General features: G+C 53.4%; 3 protein-coding genes across 4 annotated transcripts; 1 reads left to right on the top strand and 2 right to left on the bottom strand.

Moving 5' to 3' along the window:
* Nucleotides 1-2,874: 2,874 nt before the first annotated feature.
* Nucleotides 2,875-9,138, bottom strand: NFKBID (NFKB inhibitor delta). Its single transcript, XM_058530862.1, has 11 exons — nucleotides 8,533-9,138; nucleotides 8,304-8,364; nucleotides 7,703-7,920; nucleotides 7,254-7,444; nucleotides 7,068-7,173; nucleotides 6,803-6,949; nucleotides 6,635-6,686; nucleotides 6,404-6,552; nucleotides 4,592-4,708; nucleotides 4,114-4,278; nucleotides 2,875-3,524 (listed from the first exon to the last, which is right to left on the bottom strand). The coding sequence occupies exons 1-11, from the start codon at nucleotides 8,956-8,958 to the stop codon at nucleotides 3,471-3,473; spliced, it is 1,686 nt and encodes a 561-aa protein (XP_058386845.1). The 5' UTR covers nucleotides 8,959-9,138; the 3' UTR covers nucleotides 2,875-3,470.
* A 1,333-nt stretch (nucleotides 9,139-10,471) lies between these two features.
* Nucleotides 10,472-12,876, top strand: HCST (hematopoietic cell signal transducer). The gene is made up of 4 exons (XM_058530942.1): nucleotides 10,472-11,522; nucleotides 11,920-11,943; nucleotides 12,367-12,504; nucleotides 12,722-12,876. The coding sequence occupies exons 1-4, from the start codon at nucleotides 11,480-11,482 to the stop codon at nucleotides 12,760-12,762; spliced, it is 246 nt and encodes an 81-aa protein (XP_058386925.1). The 5' UTR covers nucleotides 10,472-11,479; the 3' UTR covers nucleotides 12,763-12,876.
* A 142-nt stretch (nucleotides 12,877-13,018) lies between these two features.
* Nucleotides 13,019-16,232, bottom strand: TYROBP (transmembrane immune signaling adaptor TYROBP). Of its 2 annotated transcripts, none has more exons than XM_058530932.1 (5): nucleotides 16,124-16,232; nucleotides 15,430-15,456; nucleotides 15,135-15,275; nucleotides 14,905-14,951; nucleotides 13,019-13,248 (listed from the first exon to the last, which is right to left on the bottom strand). In XM_058530932.1, the coding sequence occupies exons 1-5, from the start codon at nucleotides 16,182-16,184 to the stop codon at nucleotides 13,183-13,185; spliced, it is 342 nt and encodes a 113-aa protein (XP_058386915.1). In that variant the 5' UTR covers nucleotides 16,185-16,232; the 3' UTR covers nucleotides 13,019-13,182. The 2 variants fall into 2 exon arrangements, with proteins under 2 accessions (XP_058386915.1, XP_058386916.1); XM_058530933.1 differs by having other exon boundaries at nucleotides 14,905-14,948.
* Nucleotides 16,233-23,779: the final 7,547 nt, after the last annotated feature.

Below are 23,779 nucleotides of genomic sequence, written 5' to 3'. Positions count from 1 at the left end.
ATTTACACCCTCACGCATCTCATTTTGTGACATGTTGGAGTTATCCCTCTACATGCTGTTACCTGTCCCATGAGGGTTGTTACGAGGATTAAAAGGATTAATATTTGTGAAGATGTTAGAACTGTGCCTGCTACTTTGCAAGTATTATTTGTTGAGTAAATTTTAAAATGATATGGCAGGGCCGGCCCCGTGGCTTAGCGGTTAAGTGCACGCGCTCTGCTGCTGGCAGCCCAGGTTCGGATCCCGGGCGCGCACCGAGGCACTGCTTCTCCTGCCATGCTGAGGTCGCGTCCCACATACAGCAACTAGAAGGATGTGCAACTATGACATACAACTATCTACTGGGGCTTTGGAGGGAAAATAAATAAATAAAATCTTTAGAAAAAAAATGATATGGCAGCAAACACTCATATGGCACTCACCCTGTGCCAGGCACTGCTCTGAGGGCTTTACATGCCTTGGCACACTTAATCATTACTTCTACCCCGTGAAGTAGGTACTATGACTATCCTCATTGATAGATTAGGAAATGGAGGGAAGGAGAAGTTACATCATATTCCCAAGGTCACCATCTAGGAAGGGTCGAGCTAGGAATTCAACCCAGGCAACCTGGCTCCAGCACCTATATACTTGGCCATTTTGCTTACCTGCTGTCTAATAATTCGTGGCTGTCCCATAGGGTGTTCAGGTTGTGCACTGCAAAATTCCAAGCGATACCATTCACCTCCTAGATATTAGAGATTTGCATTTTACCACAACTTCCCAGCAGATGGCAGTAACGTGCCGTGTTCTTTTGTCAGCATAGCACACAATTCTCGGGCAGATGGCTTAGGAGGAATTATTTGTAATTCTCCCAAAGGACCTATGAGCTCTGGGAGGCTTTTCATAATATATACATGTAAATACAGGTCATGTATATTAAGTATAGACCTAGAGGTATTGGGAGGAAGATGCCTACACGATGCAAGTTGGATACAATGCCACAGCTTCATTACAGAACCCAGTGCACAGCATTGTTCTGATCCTGGTTATACCTCACTTGTATTCCGACGACGCCAGCAGAAATCTATGGCCAGCATCATGGGCAGGAGAAAAAGCTGCCTTCGTGTTTTCACAGCCAAGGGTGATCAACAGACCAACAATGGTGTGGAGTTCCAAGCAGGTGGGATAGGAAATGAAAGGCAGTTTCGCTCCACATGCTCAGCACATGATTCTTTAATAATGTTTACATTTTAATGGCAATACTTAGAGTAATTCATTTAAAAACACTATTATTGAAATTTCAGCAGGAAAAATAACCTTGCTATTCCTCATTTGATGCTCTTGTGCCCCAAAGCCATCCCTGTTTTCCCACTGAGAACGATTTATTAATTCTTTGAATAACGCGAAGTTTCTTAGAGACAGTTTATCACGTTAGTGGTATGTGTGTGTATGGCTACCTGTTGGGATATACATCTTATATGTCAACAGTATCTAAAAAGCCGTTAACAATTAGAAATACCATTATTTTATGAACCACAAAGGAAAAAAATGCAGAAATTATGCCACACAATTGACTATAAGATGAATTTCAATTAAGTTCTTCTTAGAATTGATGAACTATGACATATTCCTATGAATTCTTCATGGGTCAGCTGCCACTACGTGAGAAGACAGAAGGTCACACGCCTGCTGGTACAAGGCAGCTGATGTGGGAGACTTACACTGGTGGCCCCTAATAACTGCACCTCCCAATATTCATGCCCTTGGGCAGTGCTCCCTGGCCACAGAGTCTGGGCTCGGTCACGTGACTGGCTTTGACCAATGGGAGGACAGCAAGAGTGATGCAAGCAGGGTCTTGTTCTCTGGGAACTTTCCCTCTTGGAGCTCCCGTGTGAAGAGATCCACCTACCCTCCTGCAGAGACCACATGGAGAGAGATGCTCAGCCCACTTCCGGCAGCTCCAGACATCTCAGCTGAGCCATCAGACAAGTCGGTGAAATTGCCCAGCCCAATCGGGCCTCCAGCTGACAGCAGCCTCATGAGTGACTGAAGCAAGATAGCAGAACTGCCCAGCTGAGCCCAGCCCAGGTTGCAGAATCACGAACAAATAAGTGGTGATCATGTTAAGCCTTAAATTCTGGGGTGGAGACACCGGCACATCCCCTCAAGTGTGCTTGGTTTGTTGGCCCTGAGGCTCTGAGCAGTGGGGAGCTGTGGTGGGTCAGAGGGCTTTGTGGGGTGACAAGTTTGGGATGGATGCCGAGCAGAGGCTGTGGGACAGGTATGAGAAGGGGGCATTGTGGAGGTCTTCTGTTCTCATTTGGGTTTCTCCAGAAGCAGATGCTGAGGCAAGGATTTGAGGACAAGAGTATGTGGAAGGGCTGGAGAACAACATTGGTAGGGGGGGTAGGAAGTGACACAGAAAAGGGAAAGCAGCCAAGAAAGGGTAGTTTTTAAGTGAGAACCACTGTGGGGACTGGAGCTTAATTCTGCTGGGGAACTTGGAGAGCCAGTGCAGAACATGCACTTCCGAGCTCTCCCACAGCAGTGAGGGACCTGGGGTATTTATACACCGTCTCCTGTTGGTCCCTGGTGGAGGGAGTGGGAGTGGGAAGTGGCAGGGACTCCCTGGCATTTAAGGCTTGCACACTCACGCCCAGGGCAGAGCAGGCACCAGTGGTCTGAGAATGCCCACAGGCAAAGATTTGCGTGCTCGCCCCAGCGGTCAGACCACCAGGTGTTGATGGCGTGAGGGTGACAGGTATGGCCTTGGCACCCACAGTGTCTGCCACGCAGCACCCCCCCCAGGCACAATCATCCGAACACAACCCCTCAGCCAGGCCCCACAGCCACTCCCCTGCACCAAAGCCCCCAGAGATCAGACAACACCGGTTCTAGTCCAAATTGAGTTTAATAGGGAGTTTCAGACAGGGGAGGGATTCACCAAAACAGAGGTCTGGGACAGGGCCCGGGTGAGCTCTGACTTAGAAAGCAGGAGGACCTAGGGGACTCTCAGCAAGGAGAGTCCTTCCTATGTCTCAGGGTTAAGGACCTGCGGGGGTGGGTCCTGGGGAGGTTGGGGGTCTACAGGGATGGTACTGGGAGCTGTTTTGAGATGCCCCAAGTACCATGTAGGGGCATTACATCTGGGGTTCCAGGTGTGAAGAGCTAAATTAGAGGAGGGGACCCCTAAAGATCCCGGTGGGGAAAGGGTTAGGGGTCCAGGGTGTTTCACAGAAACAATCAAGGGGCCTCGATTTCACAGAAATCATTAAGGGGGCTCCTTGTGGGTAGGGGAGGGGGTATCACACCACCCCAAATATTGGGGCCTGTTTACCCCCCCCAGCAGCCATTTTGGGGTTTTAATGTAAGACCCCAATGGCAGGACATTCCACATACATTATCACGGGTTTGCAACATTAGCATACGCTGGCTGTCCCACAGGACGGTGGGGACTGGAAAATCAGTCCAGGGTCTGGGTTTGCGTCCTAAGAGGACAGGCCTGGGGGTGCCACACGGCTCCTCTTCAGTAGCTGCCGGAGCTGTGGACAAAACAGGGCAGGCGGAGAAGTTTGGGAGGTTGCCAGGAGAGGTGGGGGAGGCACCCTGCGAAGTTGGGGGTTAGACAGGGTGAGTGGGGTCGGCTGGGTTTGAAGGTCAGGTTCAAAGACAAGATTTGGAGTTGGGGTGAAGGTTGGGTTTTGCACATTGAGTAAAGGCTCAGGAGCCAGAACGGGGATGAAGGGAAAGGTGTTGGTCAGGGGTCCCACTTTGGGGTTAGCATTGAGGACTGGGAGTCAAAGAGTAGAGGCAAAGAGTCAGAGGTCATATTTGGGGGTCAGAAGTCCCACTCTGAAGTAAGGACTCAGGGTTAGGGGCAGAAGGTTGAAGGTCATACTTGGGGATCAAAGGTCACACCTGAGGTCAGGATTCAGGGTTGGAAGTAGAGGACACTGAGGTCAGAGTTGAAGTAGACATAAGGAAGCAGTCACTATTACAAGGTAAGTGATCAGCCACTGGGGTCAGAGGTCACATTTTGCAGTCAGGGTTGAATAAGGGTCAGGAATGGGTGGGGTCAGGAACGGGTTAGGTCAGAAGCCACTCTGCAGTCAGGGTGGGCTCAGTGCTCACCCCCTCGGGGCCCGGCCCGGGCCGCAGCAGGTGGACAGGCTGCTCGTTCTCCAGGTTGCGCAGGGTTGGATCCGCCCCAGCTGCCAGCAGGCGCCGCACGATGGCCTCCTGGGGCGGCCCAGAGGGCAGGGCGGCTGCCATGTGGAGGGCTGTGTTCCCATGGGCCTGGGGACAGTGAGGGGAGGGAGGTTAGGGATTCAGAGCCAGCTGGCCTGGGCCCTCAACATCACACTTCACATTCTGCCACAGCCACGTCCCACATGCCCCCTTTCACCTCCCAGCCCCCCTTCCCAACCACATTCCACACACCCCTCTGTCCATGTCCTACATCCCCCCAACCCACGTTCTCATGCTACACAGTCCCCATCCACATCCCATACATTGTCCCCTCCACAGCCACAGCCCACAGGACTCCCAACATCCCACTGCCCCTCTCTGCCATATCCCACAGTCTGCACATTCCAGCCCAGGCCCCCACCTTCATGTTGACAAAAGCCCGCAGGTCTCCCCGTGGCAGCTCCAGCAGCAGCTGAACCAGGGTAGGGTTGGCAGCCTGCACGGCCAAGTGCAGAACTGTCTTGTTGCTCTTGATCTCCTGGAGGGAGGGGAACAGCAGAGGTCAGGCCAGTCCTCAGACCCAGGCCCCCTCCCACAGAACCCAAGAGCCTTCAGAGGCCCTGTCTCTTCCTTTGCAAGCACCCAGGGGTGCCTTATACAGTTGTATGTGTTGTGCACTATTCAAAAGTACCATGTCACATACATTATAGAACTATACATCTATTATGACAATTTTCCAGCCCAGGTGTCTTTGAGAAAAAGGCTCCTTTTCTAATCCTCCAAAGGAGCTCTCTGGGCTAGCAGCTGCCCTGGCCACCACATTCTATTCAGCACAGTAAAATGCACCAACATCCCACATGGACTGTACTTTATCTACAAGGATGGGAGTTGAGCCGCGGACTGACTAAGCCTATATCCACTTCCATATTGAGCTGTTCTCTTCATGTTTTGGAGCAAATAAAGACATTTTCCACAATGAAACTCTATTATGTGTCTTTAAAGAGTTTGTAATGATAATGAAGATAAAAAAATTTGTGTTTATACAGGGCAAAACAACCAAATAAATTTGGCTCACCAAATAAATTATGAAGAGAAAACCAAGAGACAGAGGGGAAGCTCTAAATTAAGAGCAACTTAAAAAGACATAGAATTGCAATATTTGGGCTTTATTTGGATCTTAGTATTTTTAATGAAAAAAATAAATGTACATCACATCAGAGCCAAATGGAAATTTGAATGCAGCCAGGATATTTGATATTATGAGATTGTTAATTTTTTTTAACGTAGAATAATGATATTGAGGTTAAAAGGATTTCTTATCTTTTAAAGACACACAAATATTTATGGATAAAATGATATGCTTGGGGGCCAGCCCAGTGACATAGTGGTCAAGTTCACGTGCTCCACTTTGGCCGCCTGAGGGTCGCCAGTTCGGATCCTGGGTGCTGACCTACACATCGTTCATCAAGCCATGCTGTGGCGGCATCCCACATACAAAAGAGAGGAAGACTGGCACAGATGTTAGCTCAACAACAATCTTCCTCAAGCAAAAAGAGGAAGATTGGCAACAGATGTTAGCTCAGGACCAATCTTCCTCAAAAAAAAATTTATATGCTTGGATTTGCTTAAAAATAATATAGGAAAGTGAAGGAGTAGATGGGGCAGGACTGGCTATGGGTTGCTGGTTATTGATGTCGGGTACATGGAGTTCATCATATTATTTTCTGTACTTTAGCTGTGTTCAAAATTCTTAAAAAAAAACACACAACAATAAGTGGATGTTTACTTTTCTCAGGTAGTCTGTGAAGGAGCTACTGTCAGGGGAAGGAGGATAACAGAATTGTTAAGAGCTGGATTCTGGGATCAGACCAGCTGGGTTCCTAGCCCCTCTCTGACACTCACAAGCCATAAGATTTTTGACTCCTGCTGCCTTAGTTTCCTTAGTAAGATAGAGAAAGTAATAATAGGACACATGTCAAAGGGTGTCTGTGAGGATTCAATTAGCTAATCCACGAAACTCAGGGTTTGATGAATAGTCAGCACTTAATAAATATAAGCCAATATCAGTAATATTATTCCCAGTTGACAACTGGGGCACAGAGAAGTGAAGTAACGTGCTCAAGGCCACACAGCTGAGAAGAGGCAGAGTCAGTGTCTCTTTGGAGCCCCTGGACAGCCAGGTGCCCTCACCCACACGCCCTCCAAGGGGCCGGCTGCCCGCAGCCCGGCTCACCTGGCTGGTGTGATCCGCGCCCATGTGCAGCAACATCTGGACGCAGGCCAGCCTGTCTCGGGCCTGGGTACTCAGCACGCGGGGACACAGGTCGGGTGGGTGCATAGCCATGTTGAGGGCCAGGATGGCTGTGTGGAGGGGTGTGAGGCCTGCCGAAGGGAGACAGTGAGGGTCTGCAACCAGAGCACCTGCCCCGCCCGCCAAGCCAGCCCTGCCCACCGCCCAGCTTACCCTCGAAGTCTCTGGCTTCTAGGTCAACCCGAACGCCTGAGTTAATCACAGCCTGGGAGGCAGAGAAGGCAATGAGCTGTATTAGTGTCTCCCCAGGCCTCCCAGCCCTGGAAGCCAGGCTCCGGGCAACGAGTCCACCCCATTCCCCCCACTGCCAGCTGGCCATACCGAGAGGACTCCTGGGAGCCCATAGGTAGCAGCCACGTGCAAGACAGAGCGTCCCTGATGGTCAGTGGCATTGGGCTCCGCCCCCAAGTTCAGCAGATCCTCCACAATCAGGGGCTGGTTGGCGGCAGCAGCCACCAGGAGAGGAGTCTGCAGGTGACAGGAAAGGTCAGTCTGGACCCCCAGCCCCCTCCTCTCTGAAAACCGGGCAGCCAGGCCCCCAGCCCCTCTGCCCTCAGCTCCAGGAGTCCAGGCCCCCAGCCTTCACCTTGCCCTTGTGCTCACGAATGTCCAGATGTCTGTACACTTGGAGCATCTCAGCTGCAGCATACGCTGCCCAGCGCAGGCCGCGAGCTGCAAACAGGTGCAGGAGCCTGAGGACAGGAGGGGGCGGCAGTGAGCACAGCTGCCCAGCAGAGGCGGGAGCCTGCAGACCCCATTCCCCTATACTCACGTGTCTCCCTCCTCATCCTGGGCCAGCAGCTGTTGGGGCCCCAAAGCCAGCATGTGAGCACGGGCTGCGTCCAGCGATGGTCCAGTGACCACAGGGGGCAACTGTGGGGGTCCTGAGGGGAGTCCGGAACCTCTCCAGGATCCCGCCTGTGGCAGGGACGGTTCTGCATAGAGCCGGGTATCCAGGGGGTCCTGGAGGGCGCACGTGGTAGGAACAGCCAGTCAGCTAATTCCCTCTTTCCAGCCCACCACACACACGCACGCACAGAGAGCACCAGCAGAGTGGCTGGGATTCCCATCTGTCCCAAGTGATCTTGGACCTTTGGGCCTCAGTTTTGCCCATCTGAGGAATGGGTTCTTAACCCAGCCCTAGACATCTCAGAATGCTGCATGAGGGCAACTGGGAATTTCAGGGGCCCTTCAGCATCCTGCTCCCGCTCTGTATCTCACCTCCATCCCCAGGGGAAATGGACACGGCCGCCCTGGGTCCGAAGGCGGGTAGAAGTCAGGAGTCAGGAAACCGTCAGCAGCAGCAGCAGGGTAAGAGTAGGGGCTGTCTGTGTAGGCAGCATGTGTGGTGGGGTCCCAGTCCGGAAAGCCCGTGGGGGGTGCCAGGCTGCCAAGTCCAGACGCCACGGTCTCCTGGTGAGCTGGGAAGTGGGTATGGCCTGCGGGTGAGAGGAAGAGCAGGGGCAGGCCTGGTTACAGAGTTAGGGAAGTCATGGCCAAGGCTGGAGGCCCAGGGTGAGGCCTGGAGTCTCCCAACGGATTGAAAGCTAGTACTTCTGGGACACTGAGGGGCTGGGACCTAGAACCCTGGGATACCAAAGGGCTGGAAGCTGGAACTTCTGGGAGCCTGGGCCCCAGGGACACCGAAGGACTATGTGCGTAGACTACCGGGCTCCAGAGGATCTGGGGCATCAAACTTTTAAGGGGTCCCAGCAAGAATGAGGGCCTGACTCCCGCATTCCCAAAGGTTCTACGAGTTGGGATGCTTGAGTCCCTGAGGGAAGCTGGGAGTTGAGGGAACCAGGTGAGCTTCCAGACTTACCGGCCTCACCCTCATTCACAGATGGAGTCAGGGGCTGGGCCAGGGGAGGCGGGAACTGTCCCTGTAGAGGCATAAGCAAAAAGGCACAAGGGTGAATTTATCCGGCAGATTCCTCGGCATCCACTCCCCACCTGTAGGGCATCTACGCCAGGACTGCATCTCTCATCAGCTCTGAGGGCGGCAAGCCAGCAAGTCCCCGCCTAAACGGACAGGGCTTCATGGGCCTCACCGGTGCCCCACCAGCGTCAGGCTGCTGCTGGCGGCGCCTCTGTTCTTCCAGGAGCTTCTTCACGGTCTGCGACGGGCAGTGGCTGCGCTCACTCCGGCTCACTGCGGGGGAGGGGAAGTAATCCGGGGTCCTTAAGTCACCCGAGGGCGCGGAGGAGTGGATTTGGGCGCCCTCCCGCGCGGAAAAACTGGCACACGATGCCGCCTGAGAACTCCAAAGCCAATCTAAAATTTCGGGTGCGGCGGCCGCCTCCGCCGTTTCCTTCCTTTTGCTCTGCACTTTCCCCTCTGACCCAAGTTTCCACCAGCGTCGTGGAAACTGAGGAAGGGGGAGGAGGGCGCCCCTCTGAGCCCCCCCTCCACTTCCGTGAAAAATCCCACCTCCCAGATCTCCCAGATCTGAGGCCTGGCAGGGGTCGCCGGGCATCACTCCCTGGAGACGCACATCCAGGCTCCCAACATCTCTCTGCCCTAGAAGCGGACCTGATACTCCTTCCTCGGGAAACCGGGCATGCGAGTCCCCGGCCCCTCTCCCAGAGGAAGCACGAGTCAATAGCCTCCTAGCTCAACAGGGATCCAGGGGTCCAGACCCCGCGCCCCTTCAGACCCCGCAGTCCAGGCCCCTCCCGCAGGAGTCCGGGAGCCTAGTACCCCTTCCCCAGGACCCAGGAGTCTGGGCTCCTACTCCCTAGGACCTGGGAGTCCGTTTCCAGACGCCTCGACCCAGGAAGCCCGGGCCCGCAGCCCTCACCCTCCAAGCCCGGTTTCGGCGGAGGAAGGGTTAAGCGGCGGGGGGAAGGGGGGGGCAGACTCGGAAACAGATGCGACGCGCTGACGTCACGGCGCTCACGCAAGGGAATCTTCCATCTCCCCTTCCTCTCCGGGTCCCGCGCCCAGGTGTCCGACCCGGGGCGGGGCGCGCGGCCGAGCGTGGCGCTCATGGAATCCCCGCACGTGGGGAATTCCTGCTCGGCCCGGGGACCCCGGACCGGTGGCGACTCGGGAAATCCCGGGGCCAGGGCTGGTCACGGCCGGCGTGGACCCCTGCGGCCAGGACCGCGACCCTCCCCACCGAGACCCGGGCTGGTTTGCAACAACCACGCCCCCGACGACTCAGGCCGGCCTCGCTCTCTAGGGCAAGGAGTCCGCGCCGCCAGCCCCATCCTCCCTCGGGACTCAGGGGTCCGGGCTCCCAGCCCTTTCCGCGCGGGACCCACGACTCCGGATTCCCATACCCTACCCCCCAGGACCCAGGAGCGCAGAATCCCAGCCTCTTCTCCATCACGACCCAGGGGTCCGGGCCCCTGCCCCCTTCTAACACCGGCTACCCTCACTCCCAGGACCCAGGACCTGATGCTCCAGCTCCGTCCCTAGATCCTCCGGAGCACCCCTCCCAGCCCCTCACTCTCCCACCCGCCGAGCTCGCCGCTCCTCCCTGCCCCCACTTACCTCGGGGATTCCGGGGCGCGGAGTGCAGGCCCCCAGGGCCCCGGCCTCGGCGCTGCGCCAGCCTCGCTGTTTCCCCGCGGAGCCGCCGCCGGGTCCCCGATCTTGGGTCCGGTCCCCCGCGAGTTTTTAAACGAGGGTTCTGGCACCGCCCTGTGCTGGGCAGGGTCCCGCCCACAGGCCCGGGAGTCCCCGCGTCGCGCTCCAGCAAACCCCGGCTCTGAAGGGGCGGGGCTGACTTTGAGGGCCCGACTCCTGAGTCTCCCCGGAAAGAGGGAGCCGGGGACCCCATTTTTGGTGTGAGGTAGAAGGGGCCTGGGGTGGCGGACTGCTGAAGGAGGAGGGCCCTGGGGACCTGGACTTCTGGGTCTCTGTCCAAGTGGGTGCAGGAGGCCTCGACAACGGGGGCCCTGGTCTGGGGGCTGGGGGACAGTATTACTGGGTCCTGAGGGGGGTGCTGGGGTCCCGACTCCCTGATCTGGAGGGAGGAAAGGTCTGTTGGTAAGAGTGATCTAGGTGGACTCAAATTTCTCCCTCTTCCTCACATCACCTTTTTTTCCCAGAGGCCGGTTCTCATTCCTTCATCATTTAAAATAATGTATTACCGCAGGGGGGTACTTGGCTGGGCGCTATGGTGTTGCTGTGAACTAAGCAGGCAGGAATTCCCAGCCCTCAAGCCCACTGACATCCCAGTGGGTGGCTCCTTTTCGGTTCCCATCTTGGTGGCCGTCCACAGCACTGGCCATGTCAATCATATTTCTCCCCTGCTCTCAAGACTCCCTGCTTCCCGGTTCTCCCTCACTCACTGCTCTTTCTCGGTTTCCCTGGCTGTTTCCTCCTCTTCCCCCATTGTGGGGGGGTAGGGTGCTCCTCTGTCTGTACTCACTTCCTTGGTGATTTCATCCAGTCTTGTGGCTTTAAATACCATCCATAGCCATCAGCCCCTAAATTTACATCTCCAGACCAGACTTATCCCCTGAGCTCAGAGGCAGCTGTGGTCATTCAACTTCTCCACAGGGAGATCTAGCAGACATTTCCAACTCAGTGTGCCCAAACCTCGGGCATTTTCCCCCTAAACCTGCTTCCCCTCCTTCTCCAGCCTGTCAAAGGATGCTCCATCCTTTCGGTTGCTCAGGCCAGAAGCTTTGGTCATCCTGGATTCCTCTCTCTCATACACACCCATATCCACTCCCTCAGCAAGCTCTACCTCCAGAATCTTTCCAGACTCTCCCCAGTGCCCACACCCTGGTCCACCTGTCACCTCCCACCTGGACAATCGTAGCAGCCTCCCTGGTCTCTCTGACCCTCCCCCCAGTTTGTCCCTGAAGGCAGTCACAGGGACCTGCTGCCTCTCACCCTCCCACACACACCACGCCGGAAGCAGGTGGCTTTGCCTCCAGCAGGGTGACATCCGCTGTTGCTGCCTCTCTACTGCCCCGCTGTTTCTCAGGACTTCTCTGGACCAAAGCCCTTTGCCAGACCCCTTCCAGCCCTCACCCATCATGGTCCCTCCAGGCAACATCCTACTCCTGCTTTTACTCCCAGGTGAAGCCAGAGGTTATGGGGGGTGGCAGGCGGAGTATTTGTGAAAGGGGCGGCTTGGGTGGCATCTGAAGGAAGGAAGTACTCAGGGTGGGTCCTTCTCGCAGTACCCCTTCATGTCCCTTCCCAGAGATCCATTCAGCTTTGGACCTGGTTCTTGGGGGCGGGAGGGGAAGCTGAGTCTGGAGTGGCTGCCTGTAAATCTCCCCTTCCCACTGCTGGCTCTCTGCCTCTACTTCCGATTTTCTGTCTCTCTCTGTGTCTCTGGGAGCTCCCCTCCCCACCTGACCCTCTTCCTCATTTGATCTCTCTGGAGTGGGGTTACAGGACATCACCTCTCCCTGCGCCCTATTTGGGAACCACCTCTCCCCACTGATCCACCTTCCGTCTCTTTCCACAGTGGCTGCAGCTCAGATGACCCCAGGTGAGAAATCAACACTCTTCCCCTTTGCCATGCCACTTCAGGGACTGCTGGCATCCCTAAAGTGTGTCCTGAGGGCCCTGGAACACCCCCAGTGACTCTCCAGGTCACCATCTCACCTCTCATTCCAAAGCAGAGCTCCGGGAGGATCTGCAGCCCTCTCTGGGTGCCCATCTCATTGCCCTCATCACCAGATTGAAGCCCCAGGGACTTGGCCACCCCCAAGCCTCTCTTCAGCAGGACCCACTATGCCCAAAGCACAGCCCTGGGAGTCCTGAGACCCCTCAGTTTCTCCCCTTTCATCCCTAAGCCCCCAGGGAATCTGTGACACCCCCTCCGCATCTTCCTTTGCCCCGTATGCCCAAAGCACAGCCCTGCGGGTCTGGAGCCCCCTCAGCCCCCTCTTGTGTTGGCCCCCACCCTCAGGTTCCTGTTCTGGGTGTGGACCCCTCTCCCTGCCGCTCCTGGCAGGCCTCGTGGCTGCCGATGCGCTGGTGTCGCTGCTGATCGTGGCAGTGGTATTTGTGTGTGCACGCCCCCGAAGCAGGCCCACCCAAGGTGAGGGTAGGGGCAGGGTGGGGCCTGGAGGGGGGTGTCCCTAGGGAGGGGGTCCCCAGGGAGGCAGCCCCGGGGAAGCCCTGGAGGCGGTGCTGGGGAAACCCTGGGGGTGGTGCTTGGGGGAACCCCTGAGGAAACCCCGAGGCAGGGGGTCCCCAGGGAGGAGGGGATGTGGGTGAGCAGTGGGTGGTCAGGCCTCATGCTTTCTCTCCCCCACCCCCAGAAGATGGCAAAGTCTACATTAACATGCCTGGCAGGGGCTGAGCCCCCTGTAACTGCAACCTTTGACTTCTGACCCTCTCATCCTGGATTGTGTGGCAGCACAGAAAACCCACCCACCCTCTTTGGGTTGCTTTGGAATAAAGCAGTTGAAATACCTCTAGTTCTAATTCTTATTCAGAGAACCCCAGGGTCCCCAAAGCTTCCATCCCATTTAGCTATTTCTGGGTCCATGACTTTCCCCCAGAACCCCACATATCCCCATCCCCGCAGCCCATGGATCTGGAATAACTCAACAGTGTTTTTGTGTTCCATGTTTATTTGGGGGCAGTGGTGGGGAAAGGTCTGATATCTCAGAGGGCACTCTGTGGATCTGTATCTTTGTGGGAGTAGGAATAGGGTGCTAAGTAGGCATCAGGAATGACTGGATCCAGGCTTCAGGTTGTTGACTGCCATGGTTTGGGCTCATTTGTAATACGGCCTCTGTGTGTTGAGGTCGCTGTAGACATCTGTCCTCTGACCTTGGAGCTCCTAAAGGGATGAACGGGGTGAGGATCATCAGTGGAAGGGGTCCACTGAAGAAACTTAAAACAAAATCCAGCCTCTCCCAGAAGCTCCCCTGGCAGCTTCTTCAGCCTTGCAGCCATGGAAAAGATCTGGGTTTTATTCAAGTGCATTCAATGTTCCCCTTCTCCTCTGCCCTAATCATTATGCCCCAGCCTCAAGGCCTTCGCACACGCTGTTCTCTTTGCCTGGAACACTGGTCCTCTAGATATTCCTACAGATGGTTCCTTCTCCTCCTTCAAGTCTCAGCTTAGGTCACTTCCTCAAAGACGCGTTTCCTGATTTCTCCATCTGCGGTGTCTTCCCCACCCCCCAGTCACTGTCACATCAGCCCGCTTTATTTCTTGCGTGATGCCTCCCCAGAACAATCTCATCTGTTAATATGCTTCCTGTCCATCTCCCCAGCTAGGACGTAAGTTCTGCTGCTGTGTCCCCAGCATCAGCACATATAGCTGCTTGACAAATCCCAGCAAAGGCATGAATACATTGGAGTGAGGCTTGGCCCTAAAATCTCACTGCCCCCAGGAACTGGAAAGCCCCTTCAGTCTCCTGGACCTCACAGAGCCAAACTCGAGATTCTCACACTTTACAAAGAGACTGTTTATCCACAAGTGAGGCAAAGCGAAGCTGGGTGCAGATACGTAAAACAGACTTCACAGAGCAGGACTCAGAACTAGGGGGAGGGTCTATGGCCCCAAGAGGCAGCCCTCAGACAGAATCCCTGAAATCATATGCAAATACCAGTCTGGATGTGCATCTTTATGGGGAGGGGGCTGTTTGGCTTCCATTAGAGTCTCAGAGGAGCCCAGGACCCCTGAAAAGGTTAAGAATGGTGCTGACAGAGGCAGGAGATGGAAAGATGCCTCTGCTGCATCGTGGTTCTTAAGAAGGGTTTTGAGGACACTTGCACTGCCCCTAGATTATATGCACAATTTTGCATTTTTGGTATGGATTTTTCTGAGGAGGCTCTAGCTTTCATCAGCTTCTCAAAGGGACAATGATCCCTCCCCCAAAAATTCTAGGGGCCAGCCCAGTGGCATAGTGGTTAAGTTTGTGTGCTTCACTTCCGCGGCCCGGGGTTCACAGTTTCAGATCCCGGGCGTGGACCTACACACCATTTATCAAGCCATGCTGTGGCAGGCGTCCCACATATAAAATAGAGGAAGATAGGCACGGATATTAGCCCAGGGCCAATCGTCCTCAGCAAAAAGGGGAAGATTGGCAACAGATGTTAGCTCAGGGCTAATCTTCCTCACCAAAAAAAAAAAAAAAATTCTAGAACTCTTGTTTTTAGAGTTACCAAACTAGGGCTGAATTATATCCTTATATCCCTACTGAGAGCTTCTCCAGGAAATCAGCCTATCCTGGGCTGGACTTTTCCAGAACAATCTGGAGCCTGTCCTCTGGCTGAGGCCTGCATTTGCCTTTGAAAGGTAAAGCCATCTTTCTATTTCTTCTCCACCACTAAGCTGAGTATAAGGTCATGACTGCTCATTGAAAGCAGGTTTGGAGCGCCTTCAAGGGTTTACGGAGCTGCTGGGAAAGTGGCTTCAGGGTCCCGGTTCAGTCCCAGAGGGACTGGGGGTATTCAGGACAGAAGGAGCGAGATGTTGGCTTCCTTACCTGATAAGGCGACTCCGTCTCTGTGATGCGCTGTTTCCGGGTCACTGCTGGGGGGCAGCGCGTGGCGCAGGGTGCAAACAAGGTGGTGAATTGGGACCATTTTGTTAATGCAAAATCATCCCCTCCATCACTGTCCCTTCGGATGGTCGTGACTTGGGCCCTTACCCCTCCCCGCCCCCCCAGGCAAGCCCTCAGAGTGTCCCAGGCCATCCCCCGCCAGCCCTGCTCACCCTCCGCGGCCCCCTTCCCTTTCCCCTGAGGGACCAGGCGGCCCAGGGAGTACACGGCCAGGGCGATGAGGAGGGTCAGCACCAGGTCCCCCAGCACGATGGCCGCCAGCACACCGGGGCTCACCGTGGAACAGTTGCATTCTGGGAATGTATGTGGCACAGGGTCAGGGGTGGTCAGCAGGGGTTGGGAATTGGGAGGAGGTGTCAGCAGGGGGAGGTTTGGAGAGATTGGGGAAGGGGCAGAGATGGGAAGGTCTTTGGGAGGTGGGGAGGGGGATTGAGGGTCTAGGCCTACCGCTCTGGGCCTGGACAGGGCTGAGACCTGAGGAGAGAAAAAGAAGGTAAACTGAGGCACAGGGCTATGACTAGCAGGTGGGCATAGAAGCTGGTGAGGGTGGGTTCTGACAGCCAACAGGCAGGGGTGGAGAGCAATGTCTGTGGGACCTGTGGGCTGGCCTCAAGGCCTCTAGACTGTGTTACTTCTATACCGACTTGTCCTGTTACGACACCCACAGAGTCCCCTCCCCTGCTTCTACCGGAGACCAGATCTTGGGGGCTCAGGCTCTGAGAGAGACCCCTAGGGTTTCACACGGCAAATAAAGGTGGATATGGAACCCAGGACCCAAAGACGATATTTGACCCTTTGAGAGAAAGAAAAAAGAACCAAGATGAAAGATAAGAGAGGAATAGACAGTGACACAGATACACACAGCACAGACCCAGGACTGGGGTTTAGAGTGAAATAGGTGGGGGACAACATGGTGACCGCTGGGCCAGGCTGCCCCACCAAAGGAGGAAGTGGCTGGAAGCGAGAACTGAGGGAGGCCACTAGGAGGAGATGGGCACCTCTAGCCCCCAGCAGGAGCCTGAGCTGGGGCTGGGGATCTGCTCCTGTTCCAACCCTCCCCTTTGGTTGTCTCTTGCCACCCTGCTCCCTGCCCTGCCCCAAGCTGAGCCCAGGGACTCAGCTACAGAAGCCCCTAACTTACCACCCACAGTCAGAAGGAGAGGCAGGAGCAAAAGCCTGTTGGAGGGTCCGAGGCCCCCCATGATGCAGGCGACGCTGCTGGACACCACAGTCCAAGGGCTGCTGGGATGTGGCGCAGCGTCCAACCAAGTGAAGGAGGAAGTCTGAGGTGGGTGTTGGCAGGAGGAAGGAGGGGACAGAAGGGGAGGAGGGACAGAGACAGATAACACCAGAAAGAATCAGGCCCAGACATCCCAGAAGCCGTGCTGCAGCCCCCAAAGGCTGGACATGAAGGGCAAAGGGTACATGTGTCAACTTGACCTCCATCCCACTTAGGAGTCAGACATTGTTGTACCAGGAGGGTCAGTAGCTGGCCGTGACTGAAGCCAGTTCTGCCTCTTCCTGGCTGGGCAACCTTGAGCAAGTCACTCAACCTCTCTGGGCCTCAGTTTCCTCAAGTGTAAAATGGGAAGTAAAACAGTACCTACTTCACAGGGTGCTGTGGAGAACAAATGAGTTAACGTTTCTAGAACAGAGTCTGACACTTGTCAGCTTTTTATGAGTGCCAGTTATAATTTCTTGATAATCAGAGCCTTGATTAATCAGAGTACCACAACACCCTTCTGAGGTAGACGATCTTGTCATCTCCATTTTACAGAAAGGTAAAGACACTTGCCCAAGGTCACACGGCATATAAAGGTGGAGATGGACCCCAGGACCCAAAGACAATATTGGAACCCTTTGAGAGAAAGACAAAAGAACCAAGACGAAAGATAGGGAAGGAGAAAATGGTGGCCAGGCAGAGAAGGAGGGAGAGAAATAGACAGTGACACGGACACACAGCACAGACCCAGGACTGGGGTTTGGAGTGAAGCAGGTGGGGACAACGTGGTGACCGCTGGGCCGGGCTGCCCTACCAAATGAGGAAGTGGCTGGAAGCGAGAACTGAGGGAGGCCACCAGGAGGAGATGGGCACCTCTAGCCCCCAGCAGGAGCCTGAGCTGGGGCTGGGGAAGGAGGAACCTGAGGTTAGGGCGCATGGGGGATGGGCCAGTGGCAGGAAGCCCTCCTCCTCCGTCCAGGCGTCATGCCCCACGGCTCCCTGGGCCTGGGCTCAGGAGAGAAAAGGGGAAACTGGATGCTGGTCATGGGACAGACAGTGAGTGGCCTGATGTGAGGGGAGGGGAGTTGGAGTCCCGAGGAGGGTCAGGGCCCAGTTGGAGGCACACTGGCTGCTACTGGCCGCCATTGCCCTGTCCTGAGTCCTGTCGCTAAAGACCCAATACCCCACCACCACTACCACCACCACCACAACCAGGTGCGGAGTGAGGCCCCACAGGCACACCAGGCCTCTCCAGATGGCTGAAGCCAAGTGAGCCAGGAGCCCTCAGAGACCAGAGGAGGCTCTGAGCCAGGAAGGCCTTGGTCTGACCCAGCTGCTCCCGGCTCCCTGTGGCTGGACATGGGGACAGACTCGGGGGGCAGGGACAGGAGCAGAAGCCAGGCTGCTGCGATGGTCCACTTGATTGCGAGGATTTTGTGAGGTCAAGCAAAATAATGCCTGCCCGGCACCGTGTGTATGCTCAATGACTGTTAATCAGTGTCATCGTCATTAGTGTCATTGTTATTAGAACTTCAAGGCTCCAGTTCTGGGCTCACCTTGATAACGATCATCCCTCAGCCTCCCAGCCTCAGCCTCCTGACCTGCTCCTGCCAGCTCCAGCCAGGCCTCGGCTGGCCCCAGGATTCAGTCTAATAGCCAGCACACCCAGGCACCACCTCATCAGAACAGATGTGGCCACAGGGCTGGGTCAGAGTCTTGGGGGCCCCTTCAGTTGCGGAGATGTGGGGAAGTCCAAAATGTCCCAAGGGAACGGACTGGGGTGGTGGTGGCAGAGATCTGTGGGGTGTGGGTAGAGGCTCTTTACCAACCAGAAGTGAAATATTTCAATATTTTAGCAACTGGTACAACTGTACGGTGCAGACCACAGAATGCCAGCCTGGGCTGGTCTCCGCTCCATGGGCAGATAAGGTCTTCCCCAATCGGTGAAAGAAGGCTGAGATGGAGATCACACAGCTGACTGGGTGCTGCCCCCCAACAGCACGAGACTCCAGGAAGCAGGGCTGCCCACCTTCCCCACGAGATCTGTCAAGTGTCTCAATCGCTCCTGGCAGCAGCCCAAGAGTTGGGGAGGCCAAAGCTGACTTTCCCAGAAAGCAGGCACTGTGTTGACACTGCCTGTGACAAGCTCACCTCTGGGGAAGCTACAGCCCCTCCCAGTCTCCCTGCTTCCACTTTCGCCCCCTACAGTCCTTCCTCCCCACAACAGCCAGAGGAAGTGGCCAGTAGTGGCTAAGTTCACACACTCTGCTTCGGCGGCCCAGGGTTCGCAGGTTCAGATCCCAGGCGCAGACCTATGCATTGCTTATCAAGCCATGCTATGGTGGCGTCCCACATATAAAGTAGAGGAAGATGGGCATGGATGTTAGCCCAGGGCCCATCTTCCTCACTAAAGAAAAAAAAAAGGAAGCTTTTTGAGAATCAAAGAACCGAATTTTTTTAATGGCCAAAAGATTTGAACTGACACATCATAAAAGAAGACATATGCATGGCCAATAAGCATGTGAAGAATCGTGCAACATCATTAGTCATTAGGGAAATACAAATGGAAACCCCAGTGCAGTATCACCACACACTCACAAGGATGAATCAGTTCAGCAGAGACCCTCTCGAGGGTCAGCAGAGATGGGAGCAACTGGAACTCTCACACACTGCTGGTGCAAATGTAAAATACAACAACCCCTTCGGAAAAGAGTTTGGTAGCTTGTTATAAAGTTAAACATTTACCTACCCAGAGATTCAGCAATTCCACAACGGTAAGCATTTACCCGAGAGAACCAAAACATTTATTCCCATCAAGACCTGCCCACCCCTCTGTCCTTCCCCCTACCTCCCTTCTCCTCACTTACCCTACTTGGTGCTGTTCCAAGAATAAGTCAGCTTATTCTCACCTGAGGGCGAGATCTCACCTCAGGGCGGGTGCACCTGCTGTTCCCCCTGCCCATGGTGTTCCTCCCAAAGTCTTTGTATAACTGGCCCCTCTCATCCTCCAGGTGTCAGCTCAAATGTCACACCCTCAGAGGCCTCCCCTGACCACCACTGCTAAAGTCACTTCCCACCACCAGTTTCATTTTCTTCCTGTATTTGTCATACCTGAAATTCTCTGATTTATGTGTTCCCGTTTCTACTGTCTGCCCCTTCCTCTAGAACGGAAACTCCACGAGAACAGGGGCCTTTCCGTCTTGTTCACTACAGTATCCTTAGCACACGTAGTGGATGCTCAATAAACATTCCTTGGCTACTGGAGTAAATGACCACTAGTGATAACAGGGTGGATTAAACATGGCTCCTCATCTCTGCAGACACATCCTCTATTTATTCTTGAATTATTCACTTGGCAGATAAGAGTGCTAGAGTCCTCCAATGTCCTCCTCTCCTTCCACAGAATTATTAGCAGGGCATCTGGCCACTAGACTAACAACTGTGTTTCCTGGCCTCATTTGCATTTAGACTGGCCATGTGACCTCATTCTGGCTGATGGGTAGCGTGGGAAGTGAATGGGCAGTTTCTAGGTCAGAGCCTTTGTGGAAAGGTGCACACTCCTCCTCTTCTTCAATTCTGTCATTTGCTGGAATGTGAACGTGGGACGGGTCATCTTGGAACAAGTGGCCGAGGGCCACATCATAAGGACGAAAGAGCATCAAGATAGAGGGAGCCTCAGAGCCCATCATCCTGGAGGAGCCACACCAGCCCAGGACTGTTATGTGAGAGAGAAACTTTTACCTTGCTTAAACCATTCATGGTAGGTAGTCTCAAAAGACGGTTACCAAGAATTTCTTCCTCCCGATATGCGCATGCCACCCCTCCCATCGAGAGGTAGAGAGTCTGTTTTCCCTCTCCTTGATTCTGAGCTGATCTTTGACTTGCTTTGACTAAGAACGCAGAGGGAGTGATGCTGGGCCAGCTCTGAGCCCTTAAGAAGCCTTGCAGCTTCTGCTTTTCCTCTCTTGGAACCCAGCTGCCACGTTGTAAGGAAGCTGCCTCTCCCTTCCTGGAGAGCAAGGCCACACAAAGAGGCCCTAGAAGATGAGACACCATGTGGACAGAGAGGCCACATGGAGGAGAACCAAGGCACCCCAGCCTAGAGCAAGGGCCCAGGCCCCAGGCAGTGAAAGAAGTCACCTTGAATCTTCCACGCCAGCCAGCCACCAGCCAAACACAGCCACTTGAGCAACCCCAGGCAACACCACATAGAGCAGAAGAACCACCCACTCAGCTCACAGAATCGTGAGAAATAATAAATCGTTGTTGTTTTAAGCTACTCCCTTTTGGGATGGTCTGTTACAAAGCAACAGACAATGAAAACAGCACTGTTATTTGGGGACTTTGTACGTCCTACCTGCCGTAGCTGCAAATGCCGTGCGTGAACCAGCTGAGTTTAGAGGGCGAGGTTTGTGAGGATCCGGAGGTTGACGCTCCAGGGAAAGCTGAGCACCCAAACATCAGAGGAAAGGGGGCGATGGAGTTTCAGACAGACCTGGGCTGACTCCAGGACCCTCTCTCCACAGCTTGCCTCTGCTGCTCTCTGGGCCAGCTTTGTTCAGACCCTTCTGTCCCTTACGGGACAGCAGAGTTTCTGCCATCAATCGCTCACTCTTGCTGGTTCCGAGATAAAAAAAAAAAAAAAAAAAACCTGGGGAAGGGCTGAGATTGGCTCAGCACGAATTACCTGCTCACCCCAAACCAATCACCTGTGGCTGGGGTTGGGGGTGAAGTCTGTAAGAAAACGGCAGGATCCAGGGGAACACTGAGATGGAGCAGCAGGGAAGAACAGTCCCTAGAAGCAGCTGTAGGGGGCGCCGTTGGTGGCTCACCCCTATTCCCTCAGCATTTACCATTTCTAAGCACACTGCCCTCTTCAACTGCCTGCACTGTGGCTGTCTTCTCGAGGGCTCCTTCTGACTGCTGGAACCCACTCTGCCCAAGCTAGAAAGGGCTAGGCAATCACTGCTCCTGGGAGCAGCCCTCCACCAATGACTGATGGGAGTTGGTGGATAAATACCCCAGCTCCCTCACCCCTTAGATGGAACAACTCTGGGGTTCTATACTGTCTCCCAGAACTCCCCAGCAAGATTAAGCTCCTAGGTAACACCCCCTTCATTGACTCCCCCTTCCCGGCCTCCCCTCCCCACTGCTTACTGGTGTTCTCTGAAGCTCCCAAGTAAATGACTTGCACTTGAATCCTCTTCTCAGGGTCTGGTTCTGGGAGAACCCACACTAAAACAAAGGGAATGTGATTCCCAGAAGGAAGGAGGGAAACTGGGTCATCAGTACAATAGATGCCATGACATCTCCCGTCCCCAAACCCTTCTCAGAGAACCTGCTGATTCCAGTTTGAAAGTAGGCACTACATATGCCCACCCCCCAGCTCTGGTCATCAAACCAAGGTTACACTTGACCCGAATGCAGCAGTCAGGGCTCTTCATTGCATACAAGAGAAGCCATGTAACTCGTTTAAACAGAAAAGAGGATGTGTTCAGGGATGTTGGGGAGACCACTGAATCTCCAGGAGGGCCAGAGAATGAATACGAGGGCTAGACAAATCCTAATGCCATCCAGGACTTTCTGCTAAGACTTCTGTCCTTTGCATCAGAATCGATTTTACAGATTGCCTTCTTCTTCTTCTCACTCTCTTTCAAATCAAATTCTGGTGTGAGTACCAAAATATTTACAGGCAAAATACGATGCCTGAGATTTGCTACATAACAATGCAGGAGAGGGGAATGAATGGGAAAGGATGGGCCATTGTTGGTTGGTTGTTGGGGTTGATTATTGATGATTCCTCATACTCTTCTGATTTCTGAAAATTCTCCAAATTAAAATTTTTGTTTAAAAACGTGGGTGCATTTGATTGGCAGAGTTCAGGACACATTCCTGCACCACAGCTGCAAGGAAGGCTGGGAAAGTGGGTTTCTGATTTCTATACTAGGGAGGCAGAACTCATAGGGTAGAAAATTCCCAAAATGTGGAGATGATGTTCAAAAGGCTTGGACATCTGGATAGAAAGCATGAGAACTGTCCACAACACCAGAGGAACCAATCCACAACCTGCCTTACCCTTCCTAGATAAGATAATAGTTTGATTCTTTGGTCAAAATAAAATGGAAAACCACAATGAGATACCACTACACATCTATCAGAATACCAAACGACAACTCTGACAACATCTACAGCTGCCAAAGATGTGGAAAAACTGGAACTCCCCTACATTGTCGGTGGGAATTCAAGATAGTACAGACACTTTAGAAAACAGTTTGGCAGTTTCTTATAAAGTTAAACATATACTTACCATTTGACCCAACAATCCGCTCCTGGATATTTACCCAAGAGAAGTGAAAACTTCAGTTCACACAAAAACCAGTATGCCATATGAATGGTGGCTTTATCCATAATTGCCCCAAACTAGAAACAACCCAAATGTTCTTCAACAGATGAATGGATAAACAAACTGTGGTACATCTATACAATGGAATACTACTCAGCAACAAAAGGGAATGAACTACTGATACACACAACAGCACAAACAAATCTGAAATGCATCATGCTAAGTGAAAGATGCTAGACTCAAAAGTCTACATCCACGATTCCATTCATATGACCTTCTGGAAAAGGCAAACTATAGGGAGAGAAATCAGATCAGTGCCTGCCAGGGGCTGGCAGTGGAGGGAGTGGTTGACTACAAAGGGAAATGAGGGAAATTTGAGGGGTGATAAAATTCTATATTTTCATTGTGGTGATGATTACACGGCTGTATGCATTTGTCAAAACTCATAGAACAATACACTAAAAAGGATGAATTTTAATCTATGTACATCCCACCTCAATAAAAAAAATTTACTTTAATGAGATGAAAATTGTAAGCACCAAAGAAACTGGTAAAGAGGTATCAGGGTCTCTTTATTTCCTGTCAGCTGCAGTGTTGATGACTGCCCAGATGTTTCCCACTCTGGCTTGGGGGAGAGTGCTAGCAAGCGCTGACATGCTAGAAGGTGAGTGAGGCAGATGCTAGTGATCAGCAAATACTGTTTTCTCCCCTTCTTCTACTGAAATAGAATTTGTAATTGCACATCTGGTCCCCTAGCCAAGAGTATGTTGCTCAGCCTCTCTGGAGCCAGTGAGGCCTTGTAACTGTCTTCTGGCCAATGGAATGTGGGAAAAAACAATGTGGGCAACTCCCAGGTTGTCCCCAAAGGCAAGGGTGTGCCCTCCCTGTCTCTGTCCCTCCTCTTGGCTGGAATGTGGCCCTGACACTGGCAGTGGGCAGCCATCTTAGACCACAACAGCTGACTTTTATTTGTAAAATGAAAGCTTTTTAAATATAATTAAAACAGTGCTTGATAGATTTATCAATTGTGGTTCATCCGTCTCATAAATGCAGTCACCGCAAATGAATTAGAACTCTACAGCAGATTTGAAGGGATTTTAACAGAGAAAAGCAAGATGCAGAGAAGTGAATATAGTACAATCCCAAACAATGACCAAGAAGAATCCCTTACGAATATGTGCATATATTTTTGCATATTGAGCAATGGCGAAGAAAGCTACGAAAGAATACGC

This window comes from Diceros bicornis, chromosome 34 (assembly GCF_020826845.1).
Source record: "Diceros bicornis minor isolate mBicDic1 chromosome 34, mDicBic1.mat.cur, whole genome shotgun sequence".
In the NCBI taxonomy this organism is placed as follows: domain Eukaryota; kingdom Metazoa; phylum Chordata; class Mammalia; order Perissodactyla; family Rhinocerotidae; genus Diceros; species Diceros bicornis.
Note: the sequence above shows the minus strand (reverse complement) of the source record. Positions and strands in the feature narration are given on the sequence as shown.